The 17,500-nt window shown below is 41.8% G+C and overlaps 2 protein-coding genes across 11 annotated transcripts in view; both read right to left on the bottom strand.

Annotated features, from left to right (window-relative positions):
• Positions 1–12,077, bottom strand: part of map4k3b (mitogen-activated protein kinase kinase kinase kinase 3b) — a 43,664-nt gene extending 31,587 nt beyond the window's left edge. For 5 of the 8 annotated variants that reach the window (XM_047821954.1, XM_047821957.1, XM_047821956.1 and 2 more), the window contains exons 1-2: positions 11,837–11,993; positions 1–861 (exon numbers count right to left, since the gene is read on the bottom strand). The exon at positions 1–861 is cut by the window's left edge and continues 692 nt beyond it. Coding sequence is in view for 2 of the 8 variants with exons in the window: in XM_027143688.2 (XP_026999489.1) it covers positions 11,837–11,932 (96 nt within the window). In the remaining 6 variants the exon portion in view is untranslated. Of the gene's footprint in view, positions 862–8,152; positions 8,241–11,836 lie in introns of those variants that run through there. The other 3 variants (XM_027143688.2, XM_027143692.2, XM_027143695.2) reach the window with 2 other exon arrangements.
• A 5,233-nt stretch (positions 12,078–17,310) lies between these two features.
• The window catches only part of thumpd2 (THUMP domain containing 2), a 6,219-nt gene continuing 6,029 nt past the window's right edge, over positions 17,311–17,500 (bottom strand). For all 3 annotated transcript variants that reach the window (XM_027143717.2, XM_027143716.2, XM_047821970.1), the window contains one exon: positions 17,311–17,500. This exon is cut by the window's right edge and continues 486 nt beyond it. The gene's annotated coding sequence lies outside the window, so the exon portion shown is untranslated.

Raw genomic sequence — 17,500 nt, 5'->3', positions numbered from 1 at the left:
TTAAGAAATTCAATAGAACTGAATCGCAACTAGTAAATAAAATGTAAATTTTAACCCCAATCAGAATTGCATTGTAAACAACTGAATCAGAATCAAATCAAATCCCCAAAACCAGAATACAAATTGTAATGACTTAAAAGGATTTAACTGAATCATAAAAGAACCGAATCATAATCCTGGATCGTAAGTGAACCGAATCATAATCCTGGATCGTAAGTGAACCGAATCATAATCTTGGATCGTAAGTGAACCGAATCATAATCCCGGATCTAAAGTAAACCGAATCATAATTTTGGATCTAAAGTGAACCGAATCATAATCCCGGATCGTAAGTGAACCGAATCATAATCTTGGATCGTAAGTGAACCGAATCATAATCCCGGATCTAAAGTAAACCGAATCATAATCTTGGATTTAAAGTGAACCGAATCATAATCTTGGATTTAAAGTGAACCGAATCATAATCTTAGATCTAAAGTGAACCGAATCATAATCCTGGATCTAAAGTAAACCGAATCATAATCTTGGATCTAAAGTGAACCGAATCATAATCCTGGATCTAAAGTAAACCGAATCATAATCTTGGATCTAAAGTGAACCGAATCATAATCCTGGATCTAAAGTAAACCGAATCATAATCTTGGATCTAAAGTGAACCGAATCATAACCCTAAATCGTAAGTGAACCGAATCATAACCCAAAATTGTAAGTGAACCGAATCATAATCCTGGATCGTAAGTGAACCGAGACTGGAGGTCTGTTGTGCTGGAGGTCTGTTGTGCTGGAGGTCTGTTGTGCTGGAGGTCTGTTGTGCTGGAGGTCTGTTGTGCTGGAGGTCTGTTGTGCTGGAGGTCTGTTGTGCTGGAGGAACATTTACAGTAAACCGAGTTTAGTAAAGGTTTTGTTCTGTCCACAATTTCATAAGGAGGTGAAAAGTTCTTGTTGTCCTGTGATGCAAAAACGTATATCAAAGTGATGATGAAAAGAAAATGGACACTCACACACTCACACACTCACTCACTCACACACTCACACACTCACTCACTCACTCACTCACACACTCACACACTCACTCACTCACACACTCACACACTCACACACTCACACACTCACTCACTCACACTCACACACTCACTCACACTCACACACACACTCACACACACACTCACACACACACTCACACACACACTCACACACACACTCACACACACACTCACACACACACTCACACACACACTCACACACACACTCACACACACACACTCACAATGGTGTTTCTGTGAGGCTTCACTGAGAAACACCAGTCTACCAGAACAGCAGATCTGAGGTCATTGATGAGGTCACCAGACATAGGGATGGAAAAAGAAAGGATAAGGAAGGAACATTCCCTTTATCGCTTCGTTTCCACCAGCCAGCAATCGTGGTTAGGGAACGATTAATTCTAGACCGAGTTCACGCTAGCAGACCGAATGCCGCAGGCTTGGTCATGTGTAGAGGCTGCGGCCGTCGTTATTCCTAGGCTTGCTCGGGCTGTGTTTTTTAATTATTTAATATAATAAACTCATGATTAAAAAGATATTACGTAGAAGATCTGAAAGCCATGTTGACTTTCAGAAAGTGAGCGTAGATGTGGTAAGATCTAAAACCAGCAACCTATCTGTTTTAAAAGCTGCCGTTTGGGAGCGCTGTGAGGGTTTTAATAAAGACCTTTGTGATTCGTAAGATGAAAAAGTAGCACTCTCACTCCCTCACTCATTCCCTACCGCTTATCCGAACTACCTCGGGTCACGGGGAGCCTGTGCCTATCTCAGGCGTCATCGGGCATCGAGGCAGGATACACCATGGACGGAGTGCCAACCCATCACAGGGCACACACACACTCTCATTCACTCACACACTCACACACTACGGACAATTTTCCAGAGATGCCAATCAACCTACCATGCATGTCTTTGGACCGGGGGAGGAAACCGGAGTACCCGGAGGAAACCCCCGAGGCACGGGGAGAACATGCAAACTCCACACACACAAGGCGGAGGCGGGAATCGACCCCCCAACCCTGGTTTAAATGCACATCAGGTGTGTTGCCTCCAGGAGCTTTGAACAGTCTTTTCCCATCATTTCCTATAACACACAACTCGAACCAGGGGTACAGCATCAGATCACACTGTTTATCCACAGACGCGGCCGAATTATTACCATGTAAATCGAATAGAATCGGAATCCTCTGAACCGGAATCGAATCCAAGCCCTGTGAATCTGAATAAAACTGAAATTTCTCTCCTAAATCAAATGACACTTGAAATGAATCAGCAACGAGTCAAATCACAAAATTGGCTTTCAATTGAAACCACTTCGAATCTGAATCAAATAGTAAGAATCAAATTCATGACTCACTGAATCTGAAGTAAACTAAATTAAAACCACTTTGGATATGAATCAAATAGTAATCCCCTGAATCAGAATCGAATTCATAACCCGCTCAATCAGATCTGAACTGATTTGAAACCACTGTGAATCTGAGTCAGATAGTAACCCCTTGATTCAGAATCTAATTCATGACTCACTGAGTCAAAAATAAACTAAATTGAAACCACTGTGAATCTAAATCAAAAGGTAAGAATCAAATTCATGACTCACTGAATCAGAAATAAACTAAATTGAAACCACTGTGAATCTGAATCAAATAGTAACCCCATGAATCAGAATCAAATTCACGACACACCGAATCAGAGCTGAATTAAACTGTCAATCTAAATCAAACCTTTGTAACCGAATTGACACGCGACACCTCTGAATCGGATCGAATCTTAACGATTCGAATCGAAATACACTGGAAACGTAACCCACTGCATTCGAAATCTAATCAAATTGCAACCCTCTAAATCAGAATCAAACCCCCCTGAACCGAAACTAAAACATAACTCAGAATCCTCCAAAAGGGAATCAATCAAGTCTCTGAAAAAGAATCGAATCAAATTAACACCACATGCACTCCTGAGCTGATGAAAAAGCTCACAGAAGAAGAAAACTCTTAGACCTTATCACATAAAACCCTTTCTATTTATAACTCCAGTAAACATTACAAAGCCTCTCCACCACTGCAGAGACATCTCTCATCTAATCTGCTACCGTCACTCGCAGTCGACAACGAACCGAGCACCCGACGTACGGCTAAACCGCACGGATCCTGATGTCACGATACCAGAACTGACTATTTTATTGGAACCGAGCGGCAGAAAAAAACGGGTCACGTATCCTGTCTGAAACGACAAACGGCGTCGCATCCTGTGGGGAAAACAGTTGGCTTCGGCATGAAGACGCTCCAGGAAGAGCGTTCACTCCTTTCTATTGTGCGTTGGCGCTGATTTGAATATAAAAGTGTTATTTTTTAAAAGGATGTCGGAGAGGTTTCTAGAACATGTCCAGAAGTTTCTAGACTACATCCATGTTATGGTCATGTGACCTACAAATCAACCACAAACCTTTAATAAATAAATAAATAAATAAATAAATAAATAAATAAATAAATAAATAAATAAATAAATACAATCCTGTTTGTCTCGTGTGTGTTTAAATGAAGTGTCTGGAAGTTCGCTACGATGTCCGCTAGCACGTCATGACGACACACCGGTTATTGCTACAGAGCAACATCGTCTACATTCTTACACAAGACCAGAAAGATCTGCTCTGGTTGTTTTCCATCCCATCCGCATAGACTCGACCTGGGACGTGTCCAAATCCACACCTTATTCCCTCCGTCGACCACGTGCCGCTTTCGCATGACTCGACATGTTGTTTTTAAAATCTGAGGCTCGCTAAAGACGTGCGTTACCCGAGCCGTCACTTAATATCTTCGCCAAACTCGACACGCCGAGTTCAGTTAGAACCGGCTGAAGAACCTGACACGATTCCAATAAAAATTTTTAAAAAATCACCGTATCTACAAGTTTAAACAAAGAATACAAACAAACAAACAAATAAATAAACTCTATATATGTTTTATATACATTTCCCTCTGAATGAGCGGTTAGCGCTAGAAACGGTATCATATTAGCACGTTATATAAATAGTAGCGCACGCCAGAGCTCCTAGAAAACCTTCTGACCAATTAAATGTGAGAGCCAATCAAATGAGAGCATTTTCCATTAGTTACGGTGTACGATAATACGTTCGCAATAACGACGTCGGACTTCGTTTGTCAAACCGATTCGTTCATTTCTAAATCGTTTGCGGGAACTTTTCCTGGGCTAATACGGAGACGGTGTAAATTTACTGCGATTTTATACTAAATCTTTACTCTAATTACGCTGCCGAACTTAGACTAGAAAGACTATCCATTCGATTATGGCAAAAGTATTGGCACACTATACAAAAACGTGGCGGCCGAGCCGCATTACTACAAGGACGAGCACGGGTCGTGCTCAGGATGTGTGAGGTTTTTCCTGATTTTGGTTGGGGTGGCTAAACGTGATCGGGGTTTTGTTTGCACTGTGTAAAAAAGAAAATAAAAATTAAAAACAAATGTTTTGAGACATTCCTGATGACCACAGGAGGAGATTCCAAAATGAGGCAGTTTTTAGGTGGATTCTTTTAATGCTGGTTATAAAATTAACATGTTTTCAGCCTCCAGCTCGCCAGCCAAAACTCTGGCATTTTAAAGGAGCAGAGTCCATGTTACGGTTGGCAAAGTGCTGAGGGAACGAACACACACACACACACACACACACACACACACACACACACACACACACACACCACAAAAATGAGGAAATGGGAACAATTAGGAGCAAACAGGATGGATAAAGCTCAACTTTGTGCACATGTCTGTAAGTTTCTACACACACACACACACACACACTCTTGCATCCCGAGGCTGAGGCATTTCCCACCCACAGAGGAAGTCACACACATAGTTTCTTCCCTACGTGCAGAGGGTTTGATTACATCGCACGTCTTTACCCTGACTTTCTCACAAGAATATCTCTCTCACACACACACACACACACACACACACACACACACACACACACACACACACACACACAAACACAAACACACACACCCACCCCCCTCGGTAGTCACCATCTGCCACTACGCAGTCAGCGCATCGTTGTCTTCGTCTTTTAAAAGCAGCCTGTGTCCTCAATTCACTCTTGTTTACTTCACCAGCCCTAAATACTAGATAACGTACGATTGTAACAAAACCACAGTTCACTACATAGGGTGCATATTCCAGATAAAAAAAATGATGACAAATGTGGCTTAAATCCCAAAAGCCTCTCTATGTCCTGAACCCTGCATACTGCTCTAGTAGGGTGTGGAAGCTGGGGCACTTTTTAAGTAAGTAAGTAAGGTGTCATTTGGTATTAGCCAGAGAATGGACTTAAAATAATAATAACGTCCTGTCTGGTCATGAATTGCTTCTCACTGGACACATATAGAAAGTGACGTGTCATTTGGTATTCAGCCAGAGAGTGGACCTAAAAATAATAATAACGTCCTGTCTGGTCATGAATTGCTTCTCACTGGACACATATAGAAAGTGACGTGTCATTTGGTATTCAGCCAGAGAGTGGACCTAAAAAAAAAAAAAAAAGCAATTTGGGTCAAATCTGTCACCTTTTTATTTCAGCTATCTTGTCTTAAATGTCTCCTGACTAGCTATAATACGCACAATGTAGAGTGCAGAGGCAGTAAGGTGGCGTTCGCTATTCGGGCAGAACGGGAGGGGAAAAAATAGCAAACTAGGACAAATTCCCCTTGTGTGTCATTTGGTATAAAGACATTAAACTTTTTGTTGTCTTTTCCTTTTATTTGTCCCTTTTCCACCAAAAAGAACCGGGTGCTGGTTCAGAGCTAGCGCTAGTGCCGGTGCAAAGTTGGTTCCACTGGCGAACCTTCTAAGAACCGGTTTGCCTTTCCACCGGCTAGAGAACATCACAGCGTCGAGTGTGACGTCACTGTATACGTGTCACGTTACACAGCAACGTTAGCACAGCAGCGGCAAACACAACAACAACAACAACAACAACAATAGCGGATGTTGCTTTACTGTTAATGCTCATGGCTTTGCGAACCTACATCGGCATCCAAACGAGGCGAATAAAACGTGTACGTGCGGCTCCGTGTAATCTGTATAAACGGAGGTTGTAATCGATAAAGTACATAACGTTATTTTATCGTTAACACAGAAAAAAAGTTAGCCTTAGCATGTAGCTAACTACTATCATGTGTGCTGATAATGTATCATATCGCGGTCTAGTAAAAGTGTATTAAACATTAGTATACTTAAGGTACATTATCAAACGCGCCAACAGTAGCCCCGCCCCCAGCTCCGCCCCCAGCTCATGACACAAGCAGTTCTTAAGTCTAGACCAGCAACGTTTTGGTGCTACTTAAGAACCACTTTTCCTGGTTCGGAGCCGGAACTTTGGCTGTGGAAAAAGAAAGAACTGGTTCTAAATTAGTAGGGCAGTAGTGCACTATGTGGGATACAGACATTGGTGCACTTCCATAGAAAGTAACGTGTCATTTGGTATTCAGCCAGAGAGTGGACCTAAAAAAAGCAATTTGGGTCAAATCTGTCACCTTTTTATTTCAGCTATCTTGTCTTAAACGCCTCCCGACTAGCTATAACACGCACAATGTAGAGTGCAGAGTCTAGTGCACTTCTAAGGGCAGTAAGGTGGCGTTTGCTCTCCGGGCAGAACGTGAGGAAAAAATAGCAATCAGGGCCAAATCCCCCTTGTGTGTCATTTGGTATAAAGACAATAGACTTTTTTTTGTTGTCTTTTCCTTTTATTTGTCTTGTCTTACATTCCTCCTCACTGGACACGTAGTGCACTATGTAGGGTATGGAGTCTAGTGCACTTCTAAAGGAAGCAGGGTGTCATTTGGTATTCAGCCAGAGAATGGACTTAAGATAATAATAATAATAATAATAATAATAATAATAATAATAATAATAATAAATGTCCTGTCTCGTCATGAATTCCTTCTCACTGGACACATAGTGCACTATGTAGGGTATGGAGTCTAGTGCACTTCTGAAGGAAGCAGTGTGTCATTTGGTATTCAGCCAGAGAGAGTATAAATAAATAACAGTTTGGGGCAGATTTGTTACCTTTTACTTCCTCGTCAGTGGACATTGCGTTGGTGTAGAAGCTAGTGCACATCTACAGAAAGTAAAGACACATTTGGTATGTAGCCAGACATGAACTTAATGCTATCTATTTGGGCCCCATCTTTCACCGTTGCCCTGTACTCGTCTCGTCAAAATCATTTCTCCCCACGGGACATATAGTCCACTGCACAGGCTGTAGTGTACTTCTATAGGAACTAAAGCATCATTTGGTATTTGGCCAGAGAGAATATAAATAGGATTTTGCATCACAGGGGCAACTTTTGTCTTACATTAGTCCTCAGCAGACATATAGTACACTAAATAGAAGATAATACACCCTGGACGGAGTGCCAACCCATCGCAGGGCACACACACACTCTTATTCACTCACACACTCACACACTATTTTCCAGAGATGCCAATCAACCTACCATGCATGTCTTTGGACCGGGGGAGGAAACCGGAGTACCCGGAGGAAACCCCCCGAGGCACGGGGAGAACATGCAAACTCCACACACACAAGGCGGAGGTGGGAATCGAACCCCCAACCCTGGAGGTGTGAGGCGAACGTGCTAACCACTAAGCCACCGTGCCCCCAGTTCCTATACAAACTATTAATAACTACATATGTCATGAAAAAAACACCTAAGTGTTTTGTAGTGCACTTCAAACATTCACCTAACTCGCTCTGGCTGTGTCCCAAATGACTTAATTCAGTGCACCACATGACGTAGGAAATTAAAAACTGTTTAATATTCAGTGTAGGACATTTGGCCCAAACTTGGTCAGCCTTCTCTAAATGAACACCAAATGACTCCTTACTTCTGATTCCAGCTTCTGATCCCTACCTACTGTAGTGCACTAAAGACTAAAAGACTTCAGAGGAAGCTCAGGACTAAAAACTGTACCGATACGGCCCAAAACGTGACCCCTAAATGACTCTCGACCTTCCTATACAAGTGCACTAAGTATCATTGGAAAGAATAAACACTCTTAGGTGTATTAAAAGGTCAAATAGTTCCTTACTTCCTGTTTCTCTGCACTTCATGTGTCATAACAGAACGTAATAACCGACCGAGTCGAGTCTGAGGGATCCGGTCGCTTCCTAATCAGAATCAGAATCAGAATCAGAATCAGAATCTGATTAGGAAGTGACCGGATCCTTCGGTCATGAATCTGGTTGCTTGTTACTTTATTTTATGATGTATGAAATGCAGATAAACAGGAAGTAAGAAAGTATTTGACCTTTTAAAATCAACATACAAGTGCGCTAGGTATAATAATATACACTACCTATTGCACACAAAAAAAATCCAAAAGCCGGTCTAAACTAGCTGTATGTGGACCGACGGCTCTGTACGTCCAATCTAAGTACACTACGGAGGGTATTTTCACTCTAGGTGCATAACAAAAGCCCCTTTACCCTATATAGCCCTAGAAGTCAAGTCAAATGGCTGCATCTCTAAGTCCTAGTCCAAAGTGGCTAAACTCCAAATGACATCGTTCACTTACCCTACAAAGTGCACTAAAAATTACAAGTGTTATACAATTATTAAATGGACCCTATGCAGTTCACAGTCCTGTGTCCAAATTTAGATGTCTGTCCTCACTGACGTCCAACTTCAGTCACACTACATGATGAGAAATACCCACTTCTGCAACCTAACTAGTGCCCTAAAAAACCTAGCATGCCATTTCCAAAAAACATCCCTGTACCCACAATCAAATGGTCCCCTAAGTTCTTTAAACCTTATGCACCCTACTTAGTGTGTTAAATCATGTCAAATTACGTACAAGGCTCCAATCATTCCTTTAAAGGTGGGGTCTCCGTTGTTTGAAAGCCAATGTTGCCATATAAAATCACCAAACAAACACGCCCCTAACCCAAACGGGTCCCACCCCTGTATCGATAGCTCCGCCCACACATACATACATAACCCAGGCGACTAACAGAAAGAAATGTGTCTTTATCATAGCTGAAGGGAAGAACAATACGATTGTAGATAAACAAACAAGCAAAAATGCCACACAAGCATAATGATGTAAAGGACAAAGGCATATATTAGTTCTGTGTAACAAAGCAAAACCAACGTTACTCACCTATCGAGAAGGAAAAAAGCGCCTCGGCGTCTTAAGTAAAGTCGGCCACATATTCACAGGTCGGAGTTTCCCGAGTCGATAACTCCTGAGCTAAACGCTGTTACTACACAAAACGCGGTTGTAGCTGCCTCTCTACATTACTACGATAGAAAAGAGGTGTTATTTGTGTAGTAACAGCGTTTAGCTCAGGAGTTATTGACTCGGGAAACTCCAATCTGTGAATATGTGGCCGACTTCCTGCTCCTTCAGTTCTCTCCAGCGCTGGAAAGCTGATCCTATATTAACACGTCCTACTTCTTGCCTTATCGTAAGTCTTTCTTTCTTTGTTTTTATCCCCCATGTCAATGTTAAAACCGCTTTCTGCTAACGTCACAAATGCGAACACTCTCTCTGGCCATATTGACAAGACACGCCCCTTTCTGCTCATTGGCTACACGTTAGTTTTGTTTGGCGGCCCAACGCAATTTTCTGAAGCGTTTCTCAAACAACGGAGACCCCACCTTTAACATATATATAGGAATATAAAGAACTTCTAAAACACCTTACACACTGTATGAAGTGCACTAAATACCCAATTTACCCAGAGCAATAACTCCACACTACATACAAAAGTGCACTAATGACAAAATAACTCCTTACACACACTATCTAGTGCACTAAATCTCCAACAAGAAGTCAAACAAATGTATCGCACCCTACTACTAATGTAAGTATACTAGGTAGTACTAATACACAGTGCAGAGGATTATATGTCTAAGAAACTTCCTGCCTAGTGCAATAAAAGTCCAACAGACATTCGATTTATTGTCTAATGGGTCCAATCACTCCTTACTTCCTGATTATGCACTACATGTCCAGTAAAGAGAGGTTTAAGATTCAGCCCAGAACCAAAAACAAACTGAAACTGACGTCTAATGTTCCTAAATATTAAAAACTAAATATTGTTAAACTGGACCTTACACACACTAACTAGTGCGCTGTGAGTCTGGCACCCAAATTAATATACAGAGGGTCAAATATTTCCCTACATCCAAAATAAGTGCACTATATAGTGAACAACGTTGTGCACTTACATATACAGGTACACTAGATATGATGAAGTAACACCTTGCTCACACTACCTAGTGCACAAAAAGTCTAAGTACGCATAAGGGTCCAGTCACTCCCTAATACATATACACACTCTACCTAGTGCACTAGACAGTCCAATTTACAGCCAAAATATTTATAAGGGTCCAATTATTCTGTATTACATATACAAGTGTGCTAGATATATTGTTATACACCATACCTAGTGCACTAGACAGTCAAACTAAAGTGTAAGGGGTCCTTCGTATCTATGAGCACTACATAGTGTACAACTGATGTACTGCACTATATGGGTAACAAACTTAAAACCCTACCTAGTGCACTAAATACAGCAGATCAGCAGTGCACATCAATAAGTGCACTATGCACTTGAAATGTGATGAACCAACAGCTTACACACTCTGCCTAGTGCACTACATAACTTTAAGATACCTGCTGTAGTGCACTACAGTGTATAAACTACCTGCTGTAGTGCACTACAGTGTATAAACTACCTGCTGTAGTGCACTACAGTGTATAAACTACCTGCTGTAGTGCACTACAGTGTATAAACTACCTGCTGTAGTGCACTACAGTGTATAAACTACCTGCTGTAGTGCACTACAGTGTATAAACTACCTGCTGTAGTGCACTACAGTGTATAAACTACCTGCTGTAGTGCACTACAGTGTATAAACTACCTGCTGTAGTGCACTACAGTGTATAAACTACCTGCTGTAGTGCACTAGAGTGTATAAGATACCTGCTGTAGTGCACTACAGTGTATAAACTACCTGCTGTAGTGCACTACAGTGTATAAACTACCTGCTGTAGTGCACTACAGTGTATAAACTACCTGCTGTAGTGCACTACAGTGTATAAACTACCTGCTGTAGTGCACTACAGTGTATAAACTACCTGCTGTAGTGCACTACAGTGTATAAACTACCTGCTGTAGTGCACTACAGTGTATAAACTACCTGCTGTAGTGCACTACAGTGTATAAACTACCTGCTGTAGTGCACTACAGTGTATAAACTACCTGCTGTAGTGCACTAGTGTATAAACTACCTGCTGTAGTGCACTAGTGTATAAACTACCTGCTGTAGTGCACTAGAATGTATAAGATACCTGCTGTAGTGCACTAGAGTGTATAAACTACCTGCTGTAGTGCACTAGTGTATAAACTACCTGCTGTAGTGCCCTACATGTGCAATAGGGTCCAGGTGGGATTGGATTCAGCTCCTACATCAGCTGATACAACTTCCCACATAAACGCTCTTGTAAGGGGATATAAACGAAGGCTCCCTGTCCAGTGCACCATGTACAGACGCATTTGGGACGCGTCCTGTGCGCCACACAAACACACATCCCGCTGTAAACAAGCACAGAAGCTCCTCTGACAGTTGTAGCTGATGTCACCATCCAAACAGGAGGTTTATTTTGCTCCACATCAGCGACACACAACGCGTTAAATCCGACAGGGAGTTGTGATGATGATGATGGTGGTGTTGTTGTTGTTGTTGTTGTTGTTGTTATCACCTTATACACATCGCCGTAGGTTCCGCTCCCGATCCTCTGGATCAGCTCGAAATCCTCCTGCGGGTTCCGCCGTGACAGATCCAAGCCCGAGTTCATGGCTGTTTTGTTGTCGCTCAAACCCCGGGGTTGTCGGTGCAAACACCGCGGGCGGAGACGCGCACCGAAACACTACACGAAGCCTCCACTGCTACCGAACTCAACATGTCCGTCACTACGCACTGCGCATGCGCACACCGATCCGCCTCTTTCTTCTATAACGCGCATTTTTCCTCTGCACGTCTCCACAAGCCCCCCCCCCCAAGCTAGCTGTCTCACTCGCCTGAGCAAAATTCATCCTTAAAAAAAATCCCCTGTATAAACCAAACCTACGCTGCAGTTTATAAAACTTTATAAAGAACATTCAGTAGGTGAAAAATAACAAATCTATCAGATCTCGAAGGTACAGTCTATTTAAAGATTAAAAAAATATAAAAACATATACTATTTGATTTGAGAATTCAGTTACTACAGCATATACAGACAAAATAAAGAGCTAAAAGTCTTAAATATCCATGTTATAATAATATTAACCAAAAAACCATCACAAAATAGATAATCATTCTAATCAGGCAAATAAATATAAATACCTAAATATTTGTAATTCCTAAAATTCATCCAATAAGATTTGGGACCGGAAGTCAACGGGGTTGTACCGGATGTTGATTATTGTACGACACCTACAAAAGACAGAGACAGACAGTTCTGTCATTGTCTTAGATTAGGGCTGGGCGATACGACTGAAAACTGTATCACGATATCAGTGTTTCATATCGGTCATATCGATAATTATTGATTTTTTTTATGACCCATTTAAAATAAGGACCAGGAGAAAAATATATTACATTTAATCATTTTTATTGTAAACTTAAACTTCTTTGAAAACTCGAATAATTATAATGTAAACATAAGTCTAAAGTCACAATGAACACTTAAAAATGATCTCTTAACGTTTAAGGTGCAAAATGAATTTAGTGCATGTTTAGTGCTGCTCGGAAGTTCACTAGCTGTTCACCTTCTGGTGAATAAAGTGTTTTGTAAACATAAATAAAACTGAGGTACACTGAGATACACGTGTAATGTATAACACAAACCCGATACTGTACAGTAACATTGTTTGAACTATAAAACCTGCAGAAATATGAAAAAGTAACTGACTTTTCCTCTTTTATTTACAATATCCTCGCTCGCTGCGGTTCATTTTCTGCTTATCGGTTGCCGGTTACTGAAGAGGAATCCAGCAGCCCAGCACGAGACAACGATATTGCGCAACCAAATAGGATACTGTTACATGATTGGCTGTTTTGGCATAATTGTGTGTCACTTCCTACGTTGCTAGGTTACCAGAGAGCGAGTGCCTTTGTTAATGCAATCAAACTTGCTTCTCAACCTCTGTTTTCTTCCGACGTAGAATAAAAATTATTGAACGTTTTATCGAACACATTTTTTATTGATATCACGTGTCTATCGCGAAACATATCGTTATCGTTTTATCGCCCAGCCCTAGTTTCGATCCTACTTAACATTCATGTAGCAGTTTGTTAGTGTTAAAAAGAGTCTTAACATGTCCACGATGGTTCTTAACAAGAGAGTCTTCAGAGTCTCAACATGTCCATGATGGTCCACAAGGCTATGTTTCATGTTCCCTTTAAGTCCAGTATACTTTATATAAGTATAACTTATACTTTGTCCCTGTCTTCTAGACCAACAACATGGTTCTTCACTAAACACCATCTGTCACTCTGTAATATCACTGATTACACGGTTCCTATCAATCCTGGGACATGTCCCCAGTTTTACAAGCCCTCTGAGTGCCTTAAGGGCTTTTTGTACTTTTTCCACAGTCACATAGATACCAACAGAATAGAACAGGAACTCTAATATTGAACTGTAATATACCTCTGGACACTGTACAGGAGGTGGGAGAATGGAGAATGCTAGCAAAACTATCATCATTGCTGGAGAACGACTCTCACCCCCTGTATGAAACGTTTTCAGCTCTGAGCAGCTCCTTCAGTGACAGACTGTTACATCCTAAGTGTCTGAAGGAGCGATACAGACACTCTTTTCTCCTGCTGCTATAAGACTTTACGATCAGATGCTCCCAGTGAAACAGTCACCATAATACACACGGTTATTACGGTTTAACTGCAATAACAAACAATAACAAAGTAACAAAGTATTTTAAACATGTGCAGTAACAGAAATTTTGAAAAACGTGCAATATTACTGGGGGGCACGGTGGCTTACTGGTTAGCACGTTCGCCTCACACCTTCAGGGTTGGGGGTTCGATTCCCGCCTCCGCCTTGTGTGTGTGGAGTTTGAACTTCTCGGGTCACGGGGAGCCTGTGCCTGTCTCAGGCGTCATCGGGCATCAAGGCAGGATACACCCTGGACGGAGTGCTAACCCATCACAGGGCACACACACTCTCATTCACCCACGCAATCACACACTACGGACAATTTTCCAGAGATGCCAATCAACCTACCATGCATGTCTTTGGACCGGGGGAGGAAACCGGAGTACCCGGAGGAAACCCCCGAGGCACGGGGAGAACATGCAAACTCCACACACACAAGGCAGAGGCAGGAATCGAACCCCGACCCTAGCGATGTGAGGCGAACAAGCTAACCACTTTACTAACCTTTACTTAGTTGACCAAACAATGGTTTTGCGGAAGGTGGAATTTGACAGTGAGGTGACAGGCACTAAATTTGCAGACCCAAATTTAGGCTGTTCAGTGCTGGAATGTTAATACCTCAGCCTGATCATTAACACCATTCTGTCTTCGACCCCATCAGGGCTGTTGACGGTTAACCTCGGCTCAGAGATTTACGGTGTGCCTCCATAAGCATTTTGTCTTTTAAGATATAATCCTCGTTAAAGTCAGCAAGGAAGAGAAACCCTCAGAAGTTTAGTGTTAAACTGTTCTGTTCTCAATCTTTAGCTCGTCAAGCAGGTGTATAGCTTTCTTTAAGAAATCCTTCTGTTCTCTCTCTGATTTATATCCGACCTTGAAAAAAGTTATTTTATTTCAGATTTCTGGATAAATCAGTAATGAGACATCAGTCCTGGCTGAAATAATCTGTGACATACTGCTCAACTCGGGGGCCGCGATGGCTTAGTGGTTAGCACGTTTGCCTCACACCTCCAGGGTTGGGGGTTCGATTCCCACATCCGCCTTGTGTGTGTGGAGTTTGCATGTTGCAGGTTCAAATTGCTCGTAGTATGAGAGTGTGTGTGTGTGTGTGCCCTGTGATGGGATGGCACTCCGTCCAGGGTGTATCCTGCCTTGATGCCCGATGATGCCTGAGATAGGCACAGGCTCCCCGTGACCCGAGAAGTTCGGATAAGCGGTAGAAGATGAATGAATGAATGAATACTGCTCAACTCACTGAGAATCGGTGATGGACCTGAGCACAGCATGTGACACTTTCCTGGTTTAGATCTTATTTGATCCATCATTTCTTTCCATGGTGTTGGCATCAATGGAGATCATCTAGGGTAAAATGTGGTATCCCACTTGGTTCTGTTTTAGGCCCACTTTAGGCCCAGTTTAACTCAGCAGCAAAAACACACAAACTTGAACTGTCAATGGAAAAAAATGAGATAAATAGACTTCATTAATTGCCCTGAGATGGGATGGCACTCCGTCCAGGGTGTATCCTGCCTTGATGCCCAATGACGCTTGAGATAGACACAGGCTCCCCGTGACCCGAGAAGTTCGGATAAGTGGTAGAAAATTAATGAATGAATGAATGACTTCATTAATCAATTCATTCATTCATTCATTCATTCATTCAAAGACCTGGAGAGGTTTCCAGTATGGTGAAGGTAACCCTCCTGGTATTTTTCTCCATCATGTCCATCTTCTGGACAAGACTGTGATGCTCCCTTCAGGTGCTGGTGAGATGAAACCTTGATCCAGGTAGTTTGGTATCATCCACAATGTACCCAACCCTATATGATCATGAGATGTGGGGACCGCAGTAATGTACAATTAATTCAATAATGTGAGGAACTCACATCTGGGTGAACTTTATGAGGATGCAAAACCAGGCACGTCCCTCTGGACGGATACCCTGGGGTCGACCCAGGACCCACTCTAATATATTATACTGTATATCACAGCAATTAGAAACCTCTAGGGATCTCTCATGAGGAGCTGGAAGATCGCACAAATGAATGAACACAATAATATTGATTGTAGATTAGTTTATTTATGCGCCCATTTTGGTGGTGAAGCCGGTAGCCTTTCCAGACTCTCTGTTCCAGGGTAACGGGTTCGATCCTGAGATGAAGTTATGGTCTATGTGGAGTATTCAGTTCTTCATGTTCTCATGTTCTTATAAAAAAATCATATGATAACTTTAGAATTTCCAGATGAAATTCTTACATTATACAACCTTGGATGATTCACAAGAAACTACACAATACACACGAAGAGATAAAATATGCACAATAATAAGACTCTGGAGAATCGACTGTATTGTTGTGAAATCGTGTTTCAATACATGTATAATACACATCCAAGTGAACAGTGGAACAAAAACAATGAGCGATTATTTCTGCAAACTTTTGATACAACGCTTCCTGACCTTCCTGATCGACATCAACTTAACAGATGTCACATATCATGGTCTTAAAAGGTTAATGTTTAGGCTGTAAACTCCACCCTGTACATGAACACACGCATGTACACACACACACACACACACACACACACACACACACACACTCACACACACACACACTCAGCTGTTGGACTGGTTTCTCACATCTGACTCACATGCCAGCCAACATACCTTAATTATTACAGTCAGTAATGAGAAGAATTCTCTTTAATATCTTACACACACACGCACACACACACACACACACACACACACTCAGAGCTTACGATGTGTATAAAAGTTTACACACCCTGTGAGAATATAGATTTTTTGTGATCCTGTCAGACTTTTTTCACCCACAATATGAATTGTTTAGGGAAGCAGTGTACCTCCTACTTGCATAAGTATGAACACCCCTAAACTGATAGTACGGTAAAGCGCATTTTGATTTGATTAAACCACTTTTTCTTTCATCGCTTTCATGCAAGAATCCATCAGACGGAGCATCGATATTCTTCTGGCTAGGCCGTTCCTTTGTCCGTGTGGATGCGTGCTTTAGGTCATCGTTGGGCTCGACCCCGAACTTCTTTTCTGTCTTCAGCTTACTAGCAGACACCTGAAAGTTTTGTACTAATTTCTGTTTAGTTTTTGGCCCGACTCAATTTTCTGAAGCATTTCTCAAAAATCGGAGACGCCACCTTTAAGCTCCGGATCTCACGGTCTCGGTGATAACAGCTTGTGTTTGTTCGAGTCACCGCTCTGACGACGGCTCTGTTTTTTTAAATTCTGGAAGAATGTAAGAAATTCGACAGAAGACGTGAAAAACATCTCATATCACATATCTTTTATTTGAAGTTCAACTCAATCCATACAGATGACTCGACGATGATCGTAGCTTCGTAGCTTTGTCCTTTATAAGGGCAGCACACGGGGTAAGGAATAAGTTTTGACACCCTACATTTAGCAATGAATGAAATCTAGGTCCTTTTATTTTGATTGTTTCTGGTTTCGAA

The sequence above is a fragment of the Tachysurus fulvidraco genome, chromosome 12, assembly GCF_022655615.1.
Source record: "Tachysurus fulvidraco isolate hzauxx_2018 chromosome 12, HZAU_PFXX_2.0, whole genome shotgun sequence".
In the NCBI taxonomy this organism is placed as follows: Eukaryota; Metazoa; Chordata; class Actinopteri; order Siluriformes; family Bagridae; genus Tachysurus; species Tachysurus fulvidraco.
The sequence above is the reverse complement of the archived record's forward strand: the minus strand, read 5'-3'. Positions and strand labels throughout refer to the sequence as shown.